General features: G+C 39.9%; 1 protein-coding gene across 1 annotated transcript in view; it reads left to right on the top strand.

Annotated features, from left to right (window-relative positions):
• The window catches only part of scn5lab (sodium channel, voltage gated, type V-like, alpha b), a 242,756-nt gene that overhangs the window by 218,904 nt on the left and 2,955 nt on the right, over positions 1-20,897 (top strand). The window contains exons 20-26 of the mRNA XM_060922428.1: positions 632-805; positions 5,335-5,457; positions 12,758-13,030; positions 13,838-13,891; positions 14,024-14,161; positions 14,278-14,382; positions 20,059-20,329. Coding sequence (XP_060778411.1) covers positions 632-805; positions 5,335-5,457; positions 12,758-13,030; positions 13,838-13,891; positions 14,024-14,161; positions 14,278-14,382; positions 20,059-20,329 — 1,138 coding nt within the window. The remainder of the gene's footprint in view (positions 1-631; positions 806-5,334; positions 5,458-12,757; positions 13,031-13,837; positions 13,892-14,023; positions 14,162-14,277; positions 14,383-20,058; positions 20,330-20,897) is intronic.

Here is a 20,897-nt window from a genome sequence, read left to right as displayed (position 1 = left end):
TTATCGCAAAAATACATGCATGTATTTATTAGTTTGAAAAGACACCAGCCTGGCACGTTTTAATTGTGCGACAGTAATGACGTAAATACCAGCGCGGCGGAGTAGCATCCAAAAGTGTGTTTTTTTCCCCATTTTACCAATGAGTTCACTATATAGTCCTCTATATAGAATTTCCTATATAGTGAGTAGGGAGTAGTGAACGAGTGAGTGATTTCAGACACAGGGCAGGTCATGCTTTATTCCTTACTAAATTGTACTATAACATAAGGGTGTGCTAAGAGTTAAACCTGAGTTTCTATATAATCCCTTCGTTAGAGAATCCCATTACAGTGTGAGTAGGTGGAAAGTTAGTAATTCTTGCCCAGCATAGTGACGATGGAGGGCAGTGACACGCTATCCAGTGTTTTCCTTGTCACTTCTCTGTCTGTGCTCATTAACGTCAAAGGCGCTAGACAGACCAGCAGTTCTAGCAAGAACGCAGGGTCATTGGACGTCAGCAGAATATATTTAGCTTACAGATGCTGTCACGTAAACTGCTAGTATGTTGGATTAACTTTATCTTCCTGCCATCTCACACACACACACACTTTTTTCCTCAACTTCATCTCTGTCATTTCTTCTCTGGTGACAGGCATTCGAAGACATTTACATCGAACAGAGAAAAGTGGGCAAGATTGTGCTCGAGTTTGCTGACAAGGTTTTCACCTACATCTTCATCCTGGAAATGGTACTGAAATGGCTCGCATATGGCTTTAAGAAGTACTTCACCAACTACTGGTGCTGGCTTGACTTTCTAATCGTTGATGTAAGTGCTTTTTCATTTCATTCTCACCTTTTTGTGTATGTGCATTACTTACAAGATTGTCTTAAACATACAGTCAGCTTCAGAATTCTTGGCACCCTTGGGTTATAAGGTTATCCCCTTCGGACATCATGTGTACAATTGTACGGTACACATGAAGTTCCATAGCATTTTTCCTTGTGTCCGAAGGGGTTGTAAAACTGTCTTTGTGGTTCGTTTGGACTTTTCCTGATAATTAGGTGAAAATAAAACCGCGGTGAAACAGGAAGCCATGTTTGATGGCTTCAGAGTTTTTAAACAGTTAAGTAGAAAATAAATGGGAGTATGCAAGTTAAATACTTGCTTATTTTCTTCAGATGAATTTCGAGGGATCAGTAACTGGCATGCAACTGGTTTTGTTCAAATTGTTTTTAATTATAAAACTATATACAAAGTTTTTAAAAAAAATTTAATTTCCACATTTTTATTTTTTTACGTCTTGTCATCTAGGAAAGAGTTTTTTCATAAACATTTTTTAACCTTTTTATTCCCAAAGGTGCAGACTGTATCATTTATAATTACTGTTTTGTCATGTTGAAAATAATGTGTGATAAAGCATATAAATTAAAGTTATGTAATTTAAAGGCATACACATTTAATGTTCATATAGTATAACCTCATAATATTATAATACCAAAGCTATAATGTGTGTCAGAGTATAGAGGGGGAAAAAAAACATGACTGTATATTCCACAACATTGTACTGTGTGGGCTATAACTGTTAAAGCTATAAAAGTACTGATTAGAGCATATACACTGCGCGTGCACACACAAAAAAAAAAAAAAAAAAGCAGATAGTCTTTTAGAGCGATATTAACCCCTTAACATTCTTTTAAAACATCTACAAATATTATGCACGGGACCAAATGCTTCTCCAGCACTTGTTTTAATTCTCCTTGGAGAAAATATCACCCAAGCTTTTCCTCCCTCAGTCCCAAAACAGACAGCTTGTACTGTTCATAAATTATAATGGCTTTATGGATCTAAGCAATTAGATTAGATTAGTGATTGTTCTCTATGGACTTGAAGGAAAACTGAAGACAAATTTTTTTATTCACAAAATTCTATTTCTCTCATTTTATTAACGCAGACCTCCGCCAAGAATCCTTTAAAAAAATCCGGAATCCAGAAGGTGATCCGGATCACCGCCAAAATTTAATGGACTGTTACTTGTGCCCAGTCACACCTCTGGAAAAAATTTCAGAGCAATCCGTTCATTACTTTTTCCGTAATGTTGCTAACAGACAAACCAACCAACAAACAAACAAACCAACGCTACCAAAAACATAACCTCCTTGGCGGAGGTAATAATAATAACTAGAATGCACTTCTGGAGAAAATGCAAAAGTGTGCTTGCTCAGGTGCGCCGCCATGGCGACCCGGCAAGAGAGACGACCGCACACCCACACGACAAGTTTTGTGTCAACACGCGAAAGTTTGGCCAAGACACAAGGCGGATTCTCATACATGACAGGCTGGCAAGGTTCTTTACAGGGACATCCCAGAGAATCACTAACATGAAAATGTAGATGTAATTCTAAATCCATCAAGAGATATGACCCAAAACACATTTTTGCTCATTGTGGCGCCCCCTAGTGGCCAAATGACACCAAATTTGATGAGGGTACATGAACTGGTGCCAAAAGTAATCTCAACAAATATGTTCTTGATACGTCAAAGCGTTTCTGAGATATGAGCCAAAATAAATTTTTGCTAATTGTGACGCCCCCTAGTGGCCAAATGACACCATATTTGATGAGGGTAGTTTGGATGGTGTCCAAAGTCATGCCACTAACTATGGTCTTGATATATCAAAGCGTTTCCGTGATATGAGCTCACTTCCTGTTTGGTGGCTTCGCCATCGAATTTTATTGGCTGCTACGGGTGAACGCTTCGACATATGAGAGCGAAACGAATATCATTCATTAGGCATGGACTGGAGATCATGTATGCCAAGTTTCGTGATGATCGGAAAAAACATGCGGCCAGGGTCACTCTACCTTCACCTTGGACGAAATTCAAAATGGCGGAAAATCTAATGAGGCGGAGAACGACGTCATAGGGTGCGTTGGAATCGTTTCGCTCCAAGGATTCCAACGGCACCAGACTTATGAAAATCGGACATACAGATCAAAAGTTACGTGCGTGAACACATGTAAGACTGTGATCAGTTGGTGGCACTACAGCGTGAGACGTACCAACATGAAACTTGATGAAATCAATCAGGGTCCACTCCTCCATCAGTGTACCGAGTTTCATGACTTTACACCATACGGTTTGGCCTACAGAAGGAAAAATCTGTTTTTTGCGTCGCGCACCCATTCATTTCAATGGGGAAAAAAATTAATCCTTTCAAAAAATCCGGGATCCAGAAGGTGATCCGGGTCACCGCCAAAATTTAATGGATTGTTACTTGTGCCCAGTCACACCTCTGGAAAAAATTTCAGAGCAATCCGTTCATTACTTTTTCCGTAATGTTGCTAACAGACAAACCAACAAACAAACAAACAAACCAACGCTACCGAAAACATAACCTCCTTGGCGGAGGTAATAAATATAGGAATGCATTTTTGATCGCTATTTGACGGTGTGCCAGTCACCCTCTGCACACCGTCATCAACAACCAGAGGAGCCTGTTCAGTGACAGAATGCTCCTTCCCAAGTGCAGGACGAACAGACTTAAAAACTCCTTTGTCCCTCACGCCATCAGACTGTACAACTCCTCTCTGGGGGGGAGGAGGGGGAACAGGAGGACAGAGGACGGGAAGGAGCAGTAGCCTAGCCTGACAATAAGCAATACTGGACAATGCGCAATATAATGTGCAATATAAAGTGCAATATCTTTCCTGCTTACACACACACACACACACACACCCTAACCCCACTTCTCCCCCTTTCCCCCCCTCCCTCTCTTCCCCATATCTTATTCTTTTATATTTGTATATGTAAATACTTCATTTATTTTAATTTATCTAGAAGTTTTTCTCTATTTCTTTTCTCTATTTATCTGTAATGATGCTGCTGGAATCTTAATTTCCCTGAGGGAACCCTCCCAAAGGGATCAATAAAGTTTTATCTAATCTAATCTAATTTTGTCACTGCGATAGCAAGTTATGAGTGTTTGAAATATGCTCTGTAATATATCAGTCCATATGTCAAAGCAATGGCCGTAAACGAGATTCGTTGAGACCTGTGCGAGACATCGTAGGACGGAAGTAAAACATACAGCGGAAATCAAAGCTATCAACATCTGCCAACGTTGTCAAAAGACGCGCGCGCCCTCTTTCGAATGCTGATGTAATCAAGCCGGAAGTTTTGTTTGTTTTGATAGCAATCAGGAAAGTTTGAAAAAAGTAGGCAGTAATCGTCATTTAAACTCATTTTTGTGCAATATTTCGTTTGGAAAACAGTTTTCAAAATGGCAGCACTGACACCTGGCTGACACTTCACATTTCGAAGTCTCGCACAAGTCTCGTGAAGATCGCGCGGATAAGCGACGCCTGCCGTGGACCAAACGAACTAAATTCAACATGGCTAAAAACCGAATAGGCCGATAAGTATAATATTTAATTGCAATTAGTTGCCAATATGAGCACGATATAAGGTTACTAAAACTGAAAACGTAATTGAATAACACGTTAATTAAGAAATAAAGCAAGTTCTCCTTTAAATATCCCCTCATCTTAAAAAAATATCTCGGCACAAGGCAACAAATGAGGTGTTCTCACTTTTCTTTTAAGGATTTGATTTAATCTTGGAAGATGAAAATAATGTCTGTCTAGATTAGATTAGATTAGATTAGATTAGATTAGATTAGATTAAAGCACACTATACTACAGTGATCATTATACTGGTCCATTTTCTATGTAGCTGTCTAATGAAATGTCATGTAACATTCTGTAAGTATAACTTGAGGACTAAGTTATAATCATGGTATTAACTGAACAAACTACACTTCAATTTACACAGATTTCAGTGATTGGCCTGTTGGCGAGTGCCTTCAGTTATGATCAAATTGGCACCTTGCGTGTTCTAAGGACCCTTCGAGCATTGAGGCCACTTCGGGCCGTATCTCGCTTTGCTGGCATGAGGGTAAGGATTTCTCTGGCTGGTCCGTGCCACCGCCGGGCCGTTTAAGCACACAGTGATGCCTTTAGTAGATTAGTGATGTTAGGTCACTCAATAAACATCTTCATCCTCTCCAGGTTCTCTGAAGCCTTCTGCCAAGCACACACACACCCTCTCTCAATGTCCCTTCAGCACTTACAACTTTTGTGCTTTCTCCAGGAGTGATCACACATGGACCCGAGAAACAGCAAATACTATTTAACCACTTCTGTTCTTTCACCCAGTCACCATAAATCAGAAGCAGGAAGCCGTTTCGTTTTACTTCCACAGGAAGTGCACGGATCCTATGCCTGGCGGGATTTGTCAGCTTGCTAATACTGCGTTTCTATCTTTTCTGTCTCCTCCATCCTCTGTGCCCCTTTTAGGTGTCTTTAGTAAGCCTCGTAGCCAACACACTAGGCTACTCTGACTTGGCTGCCATCAAATCACTTAGGACCCTCAGGGCTCTCAGACCACTAAGAGCTCTATCCAGATTTGAAGGCATGAGGGTAAGAGCCTATCTGTCTCTCTCTGTTTCTCTCTTTTTATTTCCATCTGCCATTTCGCTGTCCTCTGTCATCTGCTGCTATTTTCCCCACTTTCAATGCATTTTTAAGTTCAGTGCATTTTTCATTCATATGGCTTATCTGTTGTGGGTTGCGAGCGAACGAGCGAGCTGGAGCCGATCCCAGCTGACATTGGGTGAGAGGAGGGGTGACACCATGGACAGATCACCAGTCCATCACAGGGCTCACACAGAGAGACAAACAGCCAGCCATTCACATCCACAACATTGGGCGATTTACACTACGTTCACACTGCAAGGCTTAATGCTCAATTCCGATTTTTTTGTGAAATCCGATTTTTTTGTGAGGTCGTTCACATTAACAAATATATGCGACTTGTATGTGATCCTCAGTATGAACGAAAAGCGACCTAAAAGTGTTCCGCATGCGCATTGCAGGATACGACGACGTCACACGCAGTGAGCATGGCCAGTGTTTACGGAAGTAACCTAAAGTTTCCTGTGTATGACTGTAGCCAGCGTGGAGTACCTGGCGATGATGCAGTTGTTGTTGCGACGGAGCCAGAACATGCACAATAGCCTGATGTTAAGGAGGAGGTTGAGAAGGAAGAGGGCAAGGGTTTTGGCTCAGGCATTCTGCGGGGTCGTGACTGCAACCTCCGTTCAAAGGAACGTGTGGGTGCGGAGTCGCATTGATGTCATGCGCCATGTTGTAACTTTTTTTGAGAGACCCGCCGCCTACTTCAGCGCAGAATAGTGACGTTTATGGCTTGTTGATGACGTGTAAGTCGGATGAATGCGACCTGGCGGTTCAGACTGAAGTCGCATATGAAAAGATCGGATAGGAATCGGAATTAGGACCACATATCCAAACGGCCTGGGTCGGACTTGAAAAAATCGGATCTGTGTCGTTCATATTGTCAATAAAAGATCGGATACAGGTCACATATGGGCGAAAAAATCAAATTTGAGTCACTTCAGCCTGCAGTGTGAACGTAGTGTTTGAGTAGCCAACTGACCTAATCCTCATCTTTAGACTGTGGGAGGAAACCGGAGCACCTGGAAGAAACCCACGCAGGCACACAGAAAGACAGGCCCCATTCGACCGACAGGTTCAAACCCAGAACCTGCATACTGTGAGGCAACAGTGCTAACCACTGCACCACCATGTTGCCTTTTCAAAGGAAAAAAATTCAAAACGTAAAAAAATGCACTGTAAAAATAAAGACTCAACATTATATTACAGGCGTTTAGCAGATGCTCTTATCCAGAGTGATGTACAACATACCCAGAGCACCTTGGGATGCAGTTAGGGGTTAGGTGCCTTGCTTAAGGACATTTCAACCATTCCTGCTGGTCCAGGGAATCAAACCAGCAACTTTTTGGTCCCAAAGCTGCTTCTCTAACCATTAGGCCATGGCTTCCCCCTTACACACAAATAGCATACCAAAATCATGTACATTATACATCATTATAAGAAATCCATTCATGGCATTAGACTCCAATCAAATCAAACCTGCAGATTTAACAGAGCAAATTTAAGACTTAAATGTACTTTCTTTCAGATTTTTCAAGTGTAGGTCGTAAAAAGAATTTTCCCTGACAACCAATTATTTTTGTTTAGTGGACCGAAAGCTATTGAATTCGAATCACAGACTTCCAATTTTATTTGTTTTTTTTTTTAAATAGAACGATTAATGAATTTAGAGCCATGTGGCCCTCAATTCTCCGCAATTTTTTCCTGCTTTTTTCCATGACCCAATACAAGATACTACGTCATGAATGACGTGGTGGGCCTTCCCCGTTCGTGCAAGGCATTGTGGAATAAAATTTGAAACAGGAGAGAAAAATGGAGGACATGAGTGTGCGAATGAAACGTGAAAGACCGACTAAGAAAAGGCGTTATTTTGCGCAGGAAAGGAAACGCAGGACCAAACTAATAAATATCGGTGGTCAGCGAGCACCTCAGCGTGATCAGCTGTTCATTTAGCGACAGAATGATGGAACTGTCAGTGCACGCGCAAAGGTAAACCTGCGCATGCGCACACGGACTTCCTCTGTCTGCTTGACTGCGCGAAGCGAGCGATTTCATGCAGATTATTTGCTCAGGAAGCCCCTCAAATTAAATAACTTCCCAGCCACAGAATGGCCTGATTTTTTGTGACATATTACAGAAATAAACATGCATCACAATGACCAAATTTCAGCAGGAACTAAATTTCACCAATTTTATGAAATCAAAAGGCCGTCTCGCTTTAAACTGAACGATAAATAGGGATTTTTATCCAGCAGAAAACGTTTTTCTCATACTCAAATATTCAATAAATATTATTAATGTTATGAAACGCTAAGACTATTACTACTACTAAATGCTAGTAATCTTTGTAAATAAATATAAAATAACTCATACTTCACCACAATCAGCACAAAAACTAATATTATTGAAAAGCCCATGCTGTCTGTCATTTTGACTCTTCTTTTAAGTTTTAATAATGTCTGATCTATTCAATCCACAGTCTGACTGATTTGTCACTACGTACTTCATATATTAACGGGACTTCACCAGATGGAAGTGAAATATCTTGCCAGTATTACATTTTATAATTACTGCACTATGGTTTTATCAGTATATTGCTGTGCTCAATGTAAACGTCTTGTATGCAGATGTACGCTATACATTTTATAAACCAATACGATGCTGTGACATTCATTTTTCTTTTTTCTGACAGTATTCTAAAGGACTAACTCGGGTATCACTAAGGTAGCCTGAACTAATTAACGAATACATTTAAAATAGTAAATTGTGGGTTAAATTATGGGTAAATATAAAATACTAAACTGTCCTATAAGAAAATGCAAACTGTACCATCAGTATTGAAGTAACTCCCAAAATCAAATCTTCATCTTTCTTTTCCTTCAACAGGCACACGGTCAGTATTAGCTACAGTGTTTATTATATTTATCTTCTCTTAGTTGCTCAACAGTGCAATGTAATCTTGCTTTTGCATTAAATGTAAAAATAATATTCGTATTAATATCAGCGCCAATATGATTTGATAATTCAGCTTTGAGTGGCTGAGAATCAGCAATGTGTAACGATATGAAACACAACAGGGCTTACTGTTATCGGAAAATAATCAATGATTAATGGGTTGATGTGATGTAATAGTTAATGGTTTTCCAATAACAGGACATCCCAAATTGTTTTCTGCAGCAATTTGTCAATGATTACATTCATTCATTCGTTTATTTATTTATTGAACACCACATCATACTTTTTTATCCAATTTGAATTACATTTAAAATGACGGAATAGACACACAAAAAGTTCCTGTTATCACTCACTGTACATTCGGCATATAGCAGCATTAAACAGTTGTTCCTTCACCTAGAAACTGTCTTTCAGATAAAAAAAAATGCAGCTCATCATATTAACGAGAAACTAGAAAATGCAAAGTCATCCATCCTGAAGACTCTCCTGTGGCAGAGAACTTAAAGGAGATACGCAGAGCCATGGCCTCACTTTTCGTTTATAAATGCCTTGAGACCTCAAGAATGGCACAGGAATAGTTTTAAGCATTAACAATAAATCTAATATAGTAATTTTTATGATTAAAGTGATTTACACTACCGTTCAAAAGTTTGGGGTCACCCAGACAATTTTGTGTTTTCCATGAAAAGTCACACTTTTATTTACCACCATAAGTTGTAAAATGACTAGAAAATATAGTCAAGACATTTTTCTGGCCATTTTGAGCATTTAATCGACCCCACAAATGTGATGCTCCAGAAACTCAGTCTGCTCAAAGGAAGGTCAGTTTTATAGCTTCTCTAAAGAGCTCAACTGTTTTCAGCTGTGCTAACATGATTGTACAAGGGTTTTCTAATCATCCATTAGCCTTCTGAGGCAATGAGCAAACACATTGTACCATTAGAACACTGGAGTGAGAGTTGCTGGAAATGGGCCTCTATACACCTATGGAGATATTGCACCAAAAACCAGACATTTGCAGCTAGAATAGTCATTTACCACATTAGCAATGTATAGAGTGGATTTCTGATTAGTTTAAAGTGATCTTCATTGAAAAGAACAGTGCTTTTCTTTCAAAAATAAGGAAATGTCAAAGTGACCCCAAACTTTTGAACGGTAGTGTATATAGGTAGCGGTCTGAGTGAATGACCTTGAAGTCCATAACGTCACAGCAGGAAGTCTATCGGTCTCATCGCCATTTCCACTATGCTAAAACACAGAGCTGACTGCAACTCCGATCCTCCATTTTGAGCTAATTTATCGCCATGCCACGTAGATGTGTTGCTGGCGGGTGCAGCAACATGACAGAAGGTGGATTTACGTTGCATTCATGGCCCAAGAATGTTCAAACTGCAAAGATTTGGACGCATTTTGCAAGAAGTTCTCAGGCACATTGGGCAGCTACGAAGTGGTCTCTCCTCTGCTCTGCACATTTTACTGAAGACTCATACGAGACCTCTGATCTGTTGAGGAGTGTTGGGTATAAACCCATATTGAAAGAGGGTGCAGTACCAACAATTAAAGGAAAAGAAAATTACAATAAAAGGAAAGTAAGTTCAGTTGCACCAGTTCTCCTAGAGCATGAGCCGAGGGTTGTTGCTAAAACCCAGGACGGAACGGAATGGGACACATTATCGCTCAGACAGTGACCTCCCTACGGTTGTTGTTAAAACCGGTGATGTCCCGTCCAGGATTTTAGTAATTTCCTGAGCCGAGCAGTAGTGGCGGAGTACTCAGTATGGGGAAAATTGAGAATGAATGGACCAGCCGTCTGATTTACCTGGAAGAAGTGAATGAACGGAGAACTGAACAAACAACTGAAAGTCAGATTGTTTCAAAACAATTGGCCACAAAACCGGCCTTCAAGAAGCGAGAACACAGACGGGTAAGATGCGACTCTCATTTGGATATAAAACAACAAAAACAACAACACTCGTTTACCTGCATTTAGATTAATACATGTAACTTGTATTGTGTGTTTAAGTTACCGGTATAAGATTATTTAATTTGCTTCAGAATGTGATTGTCTCAGTTCATCTGATTATTTAATGAGCCTTTTACGTTTTATCAGTGAAAATGCATGCATGTACATGTATGTTGCATAAGTTATAACACCTATCCTGTTTTAATGAGAGTCAACCCACAATCAATGAAGTCAAATCAGTCTTAGTTGAGCGAGTCGGTAACGGTGTTTCTTACTTTCACCATAAATTTTTATTTATATGACTTTGGTCTATAGCTGTAAAAGGCCTCGGCCTTAAAACCGGTTCCTGCTGTGACGTCACACACTCAGGGCTGGCTGGCTCAGCGGGGCAGCTCGAATGACAACTTTGCGGTCGATTTTAACTCTCAAAAATATATATATTTTTTAATTCCCATTTATGCAGCATACAAGAGTCAAGGATGGAGATACTATCCACTCAGAAATGTATTTAAAAATAAAGTTTCTGCGTATCTCCTTTAAAGTTCCAGCTTTACTTCTGACACTGGAGACTCCTTCGAAGAATCTTAAATAAATAAACATCTCTTTCCAGAAAACTTCACCGATATAAAACGTCAACCAAATATCTCCCTGTGAATTAGCAGAAATGCACGGGATTCCCTGTATGTTGCTGTAGGTCTGGCAAACATGACGTCACAGCATGTTAGCAGCTGCCTGAGGCACATGGCCTTGTTTACGAGGGGAGAGAAAGTGCAGTTTCATTCACTAAGGATCAGCTGTTTGGCAGATCTCTTTGTGACACTTCCTATTATCTGAAAAATTATTGCAGAGACCAAAAAAAAAAAAAAAAAACAGAACTAGGAATGAAAATCAGGATGCTTTCTGACATGCACGACATAAACAGCTGTCAGTGTTTGTGTGTTTATACAGTACATGTTCTGTCTGTCCTGATATTATTCCTGCTGTAATGCTAATCTACCCAACCACCAGTATTACTGTACTGCTGCTAAAGATGGTCCTATTGATCCATCTGCAAAGCTTACAAATATATATATATATATATATATATATATATATATATACATACACACACACACACACACACTAATATATATATATATATATATATATATATATATATATATATATATATATATACACACACATACACACATTTTATATATGACCCATTCTGTAATTGCGGGTACATTTCAAGTGTTGACTCTGTTTGTCGTCGTCAACTCTGTTGTCATTAAACTGGGCAATCCATTAACAGAATTGACGATAACAGAGTTGACGTTTCCCACCATTTTGTGCCTTGACTCCACATGCCTAACCTCAAACTCGCTACCACATGGCATGTATACAAACAGAATTTTATGGATTTAAATCATATTATTGTTGTTGTTTTTTTAATGAGCGAGATATTCATTCCGATGTCACAGTAACAGATTTGATGAATAATTAATCTACTGTTGGTGTATCCTCAACATTTTGTTCAAATTAATGAGAGAAGAAACATAACATCCCTCATTGCCTTTCTGAAGTTTCCCGCCAGAGGACGTGACATCTCTCGGTGCAGGTGTCATGCGTATTATTCAAACTTTTTGTGGATTTTATGTGGTTTTATAACAGAGTTGACAAGAAAAATGGGACGGATAAAAAAAAAAATATTAATTACTGAAATTTCACATAATACAGAAAATAGACTTTCTATGCAATTTGATTTGATAACAGTTAATAGAATAAGCCTCCAAAAAACAGATTGTTAGACTGAATTACTTCATGTTTATTCAGGTTGAATGTATAAATCAGGTGTCGAAGACAGCCAATGACGTGGGGGGAGGGGTGGGAGTCATTTAGTTAATGTTTCATGGATAAATTGGGTCTAAAATGTGCATCAAGCATTGCTACTGGTGAAAGTTTATCATAATTTGCATTATTGTTCAAAACTGATTCAATAAAGGTTTCTTTTGTGGAAAATAACAAAAAGGTTTATCTCAGAGACACGAAATGTACCCCAAATTCTAGAATGACCCATATACTGTATATAAAATCACTTGGATGTTCCACTGTATTGAGCGATGGATGCATATGACCATCTTCATGGTTTTTTTTTCATCCTTCTTTGCATCTTTTGTGAAATGGTTAGTGAAAAACTGTCCATGCATTTGTTAAGCATTAGTTCTCACAGCTAAGGATTGTTAGAGAATATAGTGTTTCAGATAAAATGTACAGCTAGTCAAAAAAAAAAGATGCTGTCCATTCCATGTCAAAAATCTAATTGTTGTTTGTATCCATGGGCACCAGGTGGTGGTGAATGCTCTGATTGGGGCCATCCCCTCCATCATGAACGTCCTGCTGGTGTGTCTTATCTTCTGGCTCATCTTCAGCATCATGGGCGTGAACCTGTTTGCTGGAAAATTTGGCCGCTGCATCAACCACTCGGGCTTCATCTACAACGCCTCACACATTAACAACAAGACCGAGTGCCTGGCTATGAATGATACCCAGTACTACTGGACAAAAGTAAAAGTCAACTTTGATAACGTGGGTGCTGGCTACCTTGCACTACTTCAAGTGGTGAGTGATCTTTTTCCTCTTAGGAACGTTTCCTGACCAAACGCTCACGCACGCGCGCGCGCACACATTCAGCGCTCAGTGTGAAACTTTCTTTTCTCTGTCTTGCACTTTGTCGCTGCCCACCTCTGCTTGTCCATGAGTACGAATCAATCAACAAGTCAGCGGAACTTTATTTTTAGCTATCACTGGGGCCATTATACAGAATGTTGTTCTCAGCAAGAGTGCATGCACTTCGTTCTTCATTTTAACTTAGTTGGTGCGGTAGCCTAGCAACAAGTCACTTAGCTCCTTTCCATCACCTTCTTCTGACTTGACTCAATACAAACCTTCCATTTGCATCTAGAAATAGTCAGTTCTTGCCCATTCACAAAAGCCTATAATTACTGATAACTAAGGCAAAAAAAAAAAAGCTACTTGGTCTAAAAGAGGGCTCCCCTTATATTTCTCACCTTCTTTCTTTCATTAAAAAAAAACAAAAAAAAAACATGCATCAAATGGAAGTCCATATTTAGTCATCACAACCCTATTTGTACTAGTTGAGAGAGCTTGCTCTTTTCTCTTTACACCTGATATGTAGAGGAGTGAGCATTCGATTGTCCAATACTGGCAGAAACGTAGCTCCAGATATAAGTACACATTTCATATAGTAGTTTCACACAATGAAAAGGAAGAGTAATGCTACAGGAATGTCCTGTAGTCATCTACGTATTAACTGGAACATGTGTCATTTGCATTAGTATTGTTTTATAATAAACATGTGCATATGAAGCGTTCAAACACCTTAAGCCTGTTTTTTCCACTGCTAAGGCTACCTTTAAAGGCTGGATGGACATCATGTACGCAGCAGTAGATTCACGAGCTGTAAGTGTAGAACAGATAGCTTAATTTAAAAAAATAATAATAAAAATAAATAATGTCTTTCAAGTCATAATTATGATATAGGAATATAAAGTCATACAATAGAAATAAATGTGTCACTGTCTAATTTGACAGGTGGAGGAGCAGCCAATAAAGGAGGTCAACTTGTATATGTACCTGTATTTTGTGATTTTCATCATTTTTGGCTCATTCTTCACCCTAAATTTGTTCATCGGTGTGATCATTGACAACTTTAACCAACAGAAACGAAAGATAAGTATCAGTGTGTACTGCTGAAAATGTTTGAAATTTGGTACACCGTGTTATCCAGTATAATATAATGCTTTTCTACATTATACATCAATAATAACAGTGAAGTTCTTCTGCACTTAGGTGGACAGGACATCTTCATGACTGAAGAGCAGAAGAAATATTATAATGCCATGAAAAAGCTTGGATCAAAAAAACCTCAGAAACCTATTCCTAGGCCCTTGGTGGGTATACAGCTGTTATTCTTACTAATTACCCACAATAAGTCTGTTGAAAATACATAGTAGGTTTATTTCGTGTAATGCAAGTTTGAAAGCACGATATATAAAATGCTAATACTTTAAATAAGGTCGCTGTCTGAAGGTGATAATACACAGGGCAAGTTTTTGGGCAGTGTTGCTGGGCACTTCGACACTTTCCCATTGAGATCAGGCAACATAATTTCTATCTGAAAAATTTTGATCATTTTGGGCAACTTTTTAAGATCATCCAATCAGAGTGCTAGCAGCGAATCACATGACAACCTGAGAGCTTCTGAAATTTTCAACAAAGATGGTGGCGTCTCCAGCAGTGGATCGAAGAAAAAGAAAGACAACTTGTATCTTTTTATGCCGGTAAGTTATGTGTAAACCCAAAGTGCTGAATTTACAGTGGTGCTTGAAAGTTTGTGAACCCTTTAGAATTTTCTATATTTCTGCATAAATATGACCTAAAACAGCATCAGATTTTCACACAAGTCCTAAAAGTAGATAAAGAGAACCCAGTTAAACAAATGAGACAAAAATATTATACTCGGTCATTTATTTATTGAGGAAAATGATCCAATATTACATATCTGTGTGTGGCAAAAGTATGTGAACCTTTGCTTTCAGTATCTGGTGTGACCCCCTTGTGCAGCAATAACTGCAGCTAAACGTTTCCGATAACTGTTGATCAGTCCTGCACACCGGCTTGGAGGAATTTTAGCCCGTTCCTCCATATGGAACAGCTTCAACTCTGGGATGTTGGTGGGTTTCCTCACATGAACTGCTCACTTCAGGTCCTTCCACAACATTTCGACTGGATTAAGGTCAGGACTTTGACTTGGCCATTCCAAAACATTAACTTTATTCTTCTTTAACCGTTCTTTGGTAGAACGATTTGTGTGCTTAGGGTGGTTGTCTTGCTGCATGACCCACCTTTTCTTGAGATTCAGTTCATGGACAGATGTCCTGACATTTTCCTTTAGAATTCGCTGGTATAATTCAGAATTCATTGTTCCATCAGTGATGGCAAGCCGTCCTGGCCCAGATGCAGCAAAGCAGGCCCAAACCATGATACTACCACCACCATGTTTCACAGATGGGATCAGGTTCTTATGCTGGAATGCAGTGTTTTCCTTTCTCCAAACATAACGCTTCTCATTTAAACCAAAAAGTTCTATTTTGGTCTCATCTGTCCACAAAACATTTTTCCAATAGCCCTCTGGCTTGTCCATGTGATCTTTAGCAAACCACAGACCAGCAGCAATGTTCTTTTTGGAGAGCAGTGGCTTTCTCCTTGCAACCCTGCCATGCACACCATTGTTGTTCAGTGTTCTCCTGATGGTGGACTCATGAACATTAACATTAGCCAAATGTGAGAGAGGCCTTCAGTTGCTTAGAAGTTACCCTGGGGTCCTTTGTGACCTCGCCGACTATTACACACCTTGTAATAGTCAACCATCTTTGTTGGTCGACCACTCCTGGGGAGGGTAACAATGGTCTTGAATTTCCTCCATTTGTACACAATCTGTCTGACTGTGGATTGGTGGAGTCCAAACTCTTTAGAGATGGTTTTGTAACCTTTTCCAGCCTGATGAGCATCAAGAACACTTTTTCTGAGGTCCTCAGAAATCTCCTTTGTTCGTGCCATGATACACTTCCACAAACATGTGTTGTGAAGATCAGACTTTGATAGATCCCTGTTCTTTAAATAAAACAGGGTGCCCACTCACACCTGATTGTCATCCCATTGATTGAAAACACCTGACTCTAATTTCACCTTCAAATTAACTGCTAATCCTAGAGGTTCACATACCGTACTTTTGCCACTCACAGATATGTAATATTGGATCATTTTCCTCAATAAATAAATGACCAAGTATAATATTTTTGTCTCATTTGTTTAACTGGGTTTTCTTTATCTACTTTTAGGACTTGTGTGAAAATCTGATGATGTTTTAGGTCATATTTATGCAGAAATATAGAAAATTCGAAAGGGTTCACAAACTTTCAAGCACCACTGTACCTCATCAAATGCTTAAATAACCCAAAGATATCTATTTTGACAGCCACAAATGTTTCAGTGTGCATCTTTGTGGTGTCTGTCTCCCTGGCAATAGATTTGCTCTTATCTGATTGGTTGTTGCCAATTGTCTGTTGCCCTAATTAGTTGCCCTGTGTCTCACCTGGTTGCCTGTTGCCGTCAGTATTGCCCAAAAAGTTTCCCCGTGTATAATCACCTTGAGAGCTTACATGTAGAGTTGCTCACATTAGCGTTCAAATGATACATATTTAGTTTTTATGAATATAAACAAAATGGTTTTCCCTATTAACTTAGTTTTTAAAAATGAAGTTTGAAATGAATATGGTGACGGGGGAATTCATGCCTCAATTCATGCAACTGTACTGAAATACAGTACAAGGCCAAAAGTAAGTGGAAACCTGATCACTGAACATCCCATCTGCATTAATATGGAGTTGGTGCCCCTTTACTGCTATAACAGCCTTCACTCTTCTGAAAAGGCTTTCCACTAGATTTTAGACCATGTCTGTGGAGAGGTGTGCTCATTCAGCCAAAAGAGCACAAGAGATTGAAGGAGGAGACCTAGTACGGATTTGGCATTCCAGATTATCCCAAAGGTGCTCAGTGAGGTCAAGGTCAGGGGTCAACTTTGACAGCCTTGGTAAACCATGTCTTCATGGAACACACTTTGTGCACAGGGGCATTGTCATGCTGGAACATGTGTGGACTAGGCTACTTAGTTCTAGTGAAAATAAATCTTAATGCTCCAGCATGCAAAGACATTCAAGACAATTGTGTGCTTCCACACACACACACACACACACACACACACACACACACACACACACACACACACACACACACAAAATTGTGGCCACAGTTTGAGAAGAACCACATATAGGTGTCCACCATCGGCAGCTGGTGGCCTTTGAAATAGGGGAAGCTCAGTTTTAGGTCTACGTAATAAAATTTTTCAATTATTTGTTATTTGTCAATCTGTGAATTCTGCCATGTTCTACTCTGACTCTGCCAAGTAAAATTAAGCGTGCACATGAACTTAAGTGTTCCTTGCTTTTCTCATGCCTTTTGTATGCCCTGTCAAAGTTGGCCACATCTCCAAAATCCAGTTTTGACCATATAATACATCTCTGGGATGGTCTCATTAAGAGACAAGGCCAACAAGGCATTCTCTTGGTCAAAGCACTCCCAGTTAACCAGTTTACTTTGTCATGCCAAGACAGCTGAAATGGGCAGAGAGACACAATCGCTTTTTGAATTAAATTGATCTTGGGCATTAATCTGCCCTGTTGTTTAATTTTGAGTCTCTTCTCGTAAGGAAGAGCATCAAATGTCTTCTCCAAAATCAGGTCGGCTACATTAGCAATGTTTGCCATTTTGCACAGCTAACTAGCTGGCTGGCTAGATTTCCCCTCTATTGCCTGGCTTAAAATAAACAGCCTTTACTGAACCAAAACGAAACCAAGTTGCAAACTCACAAATGCTCCATTTACAATTTTATTTACAGTATATACAAATGGAAACAGGAACTGTATGTTGGTATGAAAAAAACGAGAATGAGCAGCAGCTAGTCTCATGACTTCATTTGCCAACACATCGCATGGACTCAGCTTGAATCCCTCTAATGCGATGTATAATTTTAAAACGCTGTCAGTCATATGACATTCAGAAGAGATTTGATAGTTCCTCCAATCATCATACAGAAGCCCAGCGTCCAGTCCCGCCTTACTGTCAGCGACTCTGCATCGGCCCCCAGTGAAGCCGGACGTCCGGAAATTACGTTTTAAAAGAATAATGTCCAATAACTGTCTAGCTTTGCTGGACTAAGATCAAAGCATATCCTATAGACCCTTTTCAGTCACATGACCTTCGTAAACGCGACCACCATTTTGGACATGTAGCGGACTTCGGCTCGAATTGGTTTGAATGCGAGGAAGGCGACAAACGGAGAACATACAAGAAAAAGGAGCGAGATGCAGAAAATACCTTCGCTATCCAGCGACGTAGGGCATTTACAGGGCGAGCAGAGGGAGAAATAACAACAGTAACGACACGTTAGCAACGCCGTACAGAAATAACGGTTTATGGCACAGACCCTTTCGGTTCTCGCTCATCTAGCTGCTACAATGACTGCTTAGACTGCAACAATAATACCTAACACACATTTAAGTATCCGTCGTAAAGACGTGAAACTCGTCGAGTGACGAGTGTGTTCATTGATAAGCTAACACAATCTAAAAGTAGACATACCATCACACTGCCCTGGCGCTGTGTACAGTTTACCTTCTATGGTTTGTGCACTCACTATTTGCCATTACTTTCTCCAACCGTTGTTACAGATTACAGGGAACGGCCTGGATTTAAGAGACAAATACATGTTCCTCTTATTTTGAACACTTATTTGTAGGCAGTGCTTAATTTGTAAAGTGGGAGGTCCCGGAGCGCAGAGGATGAGCGGCTCCGGTGCAGAAAAAAAGAGGGGGAGAGGGGGGCGCGCCGCTGCACTTCTGGGCATGTTTTGTAATAACACTGCAAATTAAGTTCATCTGCAGATATTTTGTGGATGTCGTTTCATGAGAGAAATCACCAACAAGACAGATATCAAAATCAGACATTAACACTAAATAAACTTGCATTTTTTTATTTAATTATTTGGGGTTTTTTTGTTGTTACATAGTCAAAAGAGGTGTCGGATCACCGGATCCAGTGTAAATAGCTGCCGGAGCCAACGCCCGAGGTTCCGGAGCGCGCTCCGGCTTGCTCCCCCTCAAATTAAGCGCTGTTTGTAGGACACTGCCTCTGATCTGTCCTACAGTCTACCAACAGCAAAGGAACACAACGCTAGCTAATGTCGTTAGCTAATAGCTACTACAGAAGAACAAAGAGGTTACAATGGGTTATTTTAGCCTATTTGGTTACACACTCGCCGCCACAGAATGTTAACAGCAATGTAATGCCTTTTCTGGCTAATTTTATTCGTCTTACCTCCAACAAAGTGGTCACTACACAAGCGTTGGTATGCCGCTATCCATCTTCTCCATTTGTCAGCATCTACCGGGATCCGATAAAATGATAACCCTTGCCTTGTTTGTTGATGGTTACTACATCCAGGTGCACAACAATATAGTGGCATGATGGAAGTCTTGCTGAAAATAAACACTTTCTTTGCTGCCGTTCCTCAATGCTGGCTGTGGTAAACTACTGGTAGTACATGTCCAAAATGGTGGCCGCGTTTGTCGTGACGTCACGTGAAAAGGGTCCATTGTGGCATTAAACTCCCGAGAAGCTGAGTATCCACTGGTTTTCAATGGGTCATGCTTCTACAGGTTTCTATGGGGAAGAATCACATTCTCAGATTATGACAACCAGCGAGAAATCACTGCTGAATGAACTAGCCGTAAAGTTGAGCACTTTCTAGCACAAAATATTGATTTGGAATAAGAGAGTTAAGTAGTGTAAATCCATATTTAACAGACGAACTTTTTGTGACATTTTATAGGATGCTGGGCTTCCCTTGTAGTCTTAAGAGTCTTAGCCTCTGGTGTCCACATACTTTTAACCGTATAGTGTACACAAATGAAAAGTGTAACAATGATGCAAATTGTTTTCCCATTCAGAACTCATTTCAAGGATTCTTCTTCGACTTGGTGTCAAAGCAAGCCTTCGACATCATGATAATGCTGCTCATCCTCCTGAACATGTTGACCATGATGGTGGAGACAGATGAGCAGTCCCCTTACATGGAGTACATCCTGTATCATGTCAACCTGGCCTTCATTATCATCTTCACCGCTGAGTGCATCATTAAGATTATTGCCCTTCGCTGCTATTTCTTCACCGTCAGTTGGAACATCTTTGACTTTGTGGTAGTCATTCTCTCCATTGTGGGTAAGACGAGGCAGGACTCTGACAGAGTTAGTGTAAAGCATACTTCAGCATGACATCAAGAAGGTAGCAATTTCATGAGCTTCGATTGTTGGTAGTTGGGTCCTCATGTACACAGGTACTCGTGCTTGGAAATAAAAGGAAGAAAATAGAAAGAGGGAAAATAAATCCTTAAATAAAAGGATGGTAATCTTGCATCCAGTGTAAAGTAGACTCCACTCTTGTTGATTTAGATGAACTGGTCATAATGAACAGTAACATCTTCCATAACAACAGACTCCAGGAACGCCTATAAAATAAATAAATAAATAAATAAATAAATCAAGGAATCCCTCAGGAGGGAGAAAAGCTCTTCAGCTGCCACATGAAGATTAACTGTAAAGCCAAAATAACTTTGGCTTGACTTATCAAGGTCTACCTCAAATGCAGCTGTGCAGCACTATATCTACCAAGAAAGAGACAGACCATGCTTAAGTAGAAAGCCTGTCCAGTTTTGAGAGTAGATGTACCTGATGGAAGAAAATGATACCAACAAAGGGTTAGCAAGTAGATCGAGTGACCACACCTGCAA

This window comes from Neoarius graeffei, chromosome 5 (assembly GCF_027579695.1).
Source record: "Neoarius graeffei isolate fNeoGra1 chromosome 5, fNeoGra1.pri, whole genome shotgun sequence".
NCBI classification, from domain to species: Eukaryota; Metazoa; Chordata; class Actinopteri; order Siluriformes; family Ariidae; genus Neoarius; species Neoarius graeffei.
Note: the sequence above shows the minus strand (reverse complement) of the source record. Positions and strands in the feature narration are given on the sequence as shown.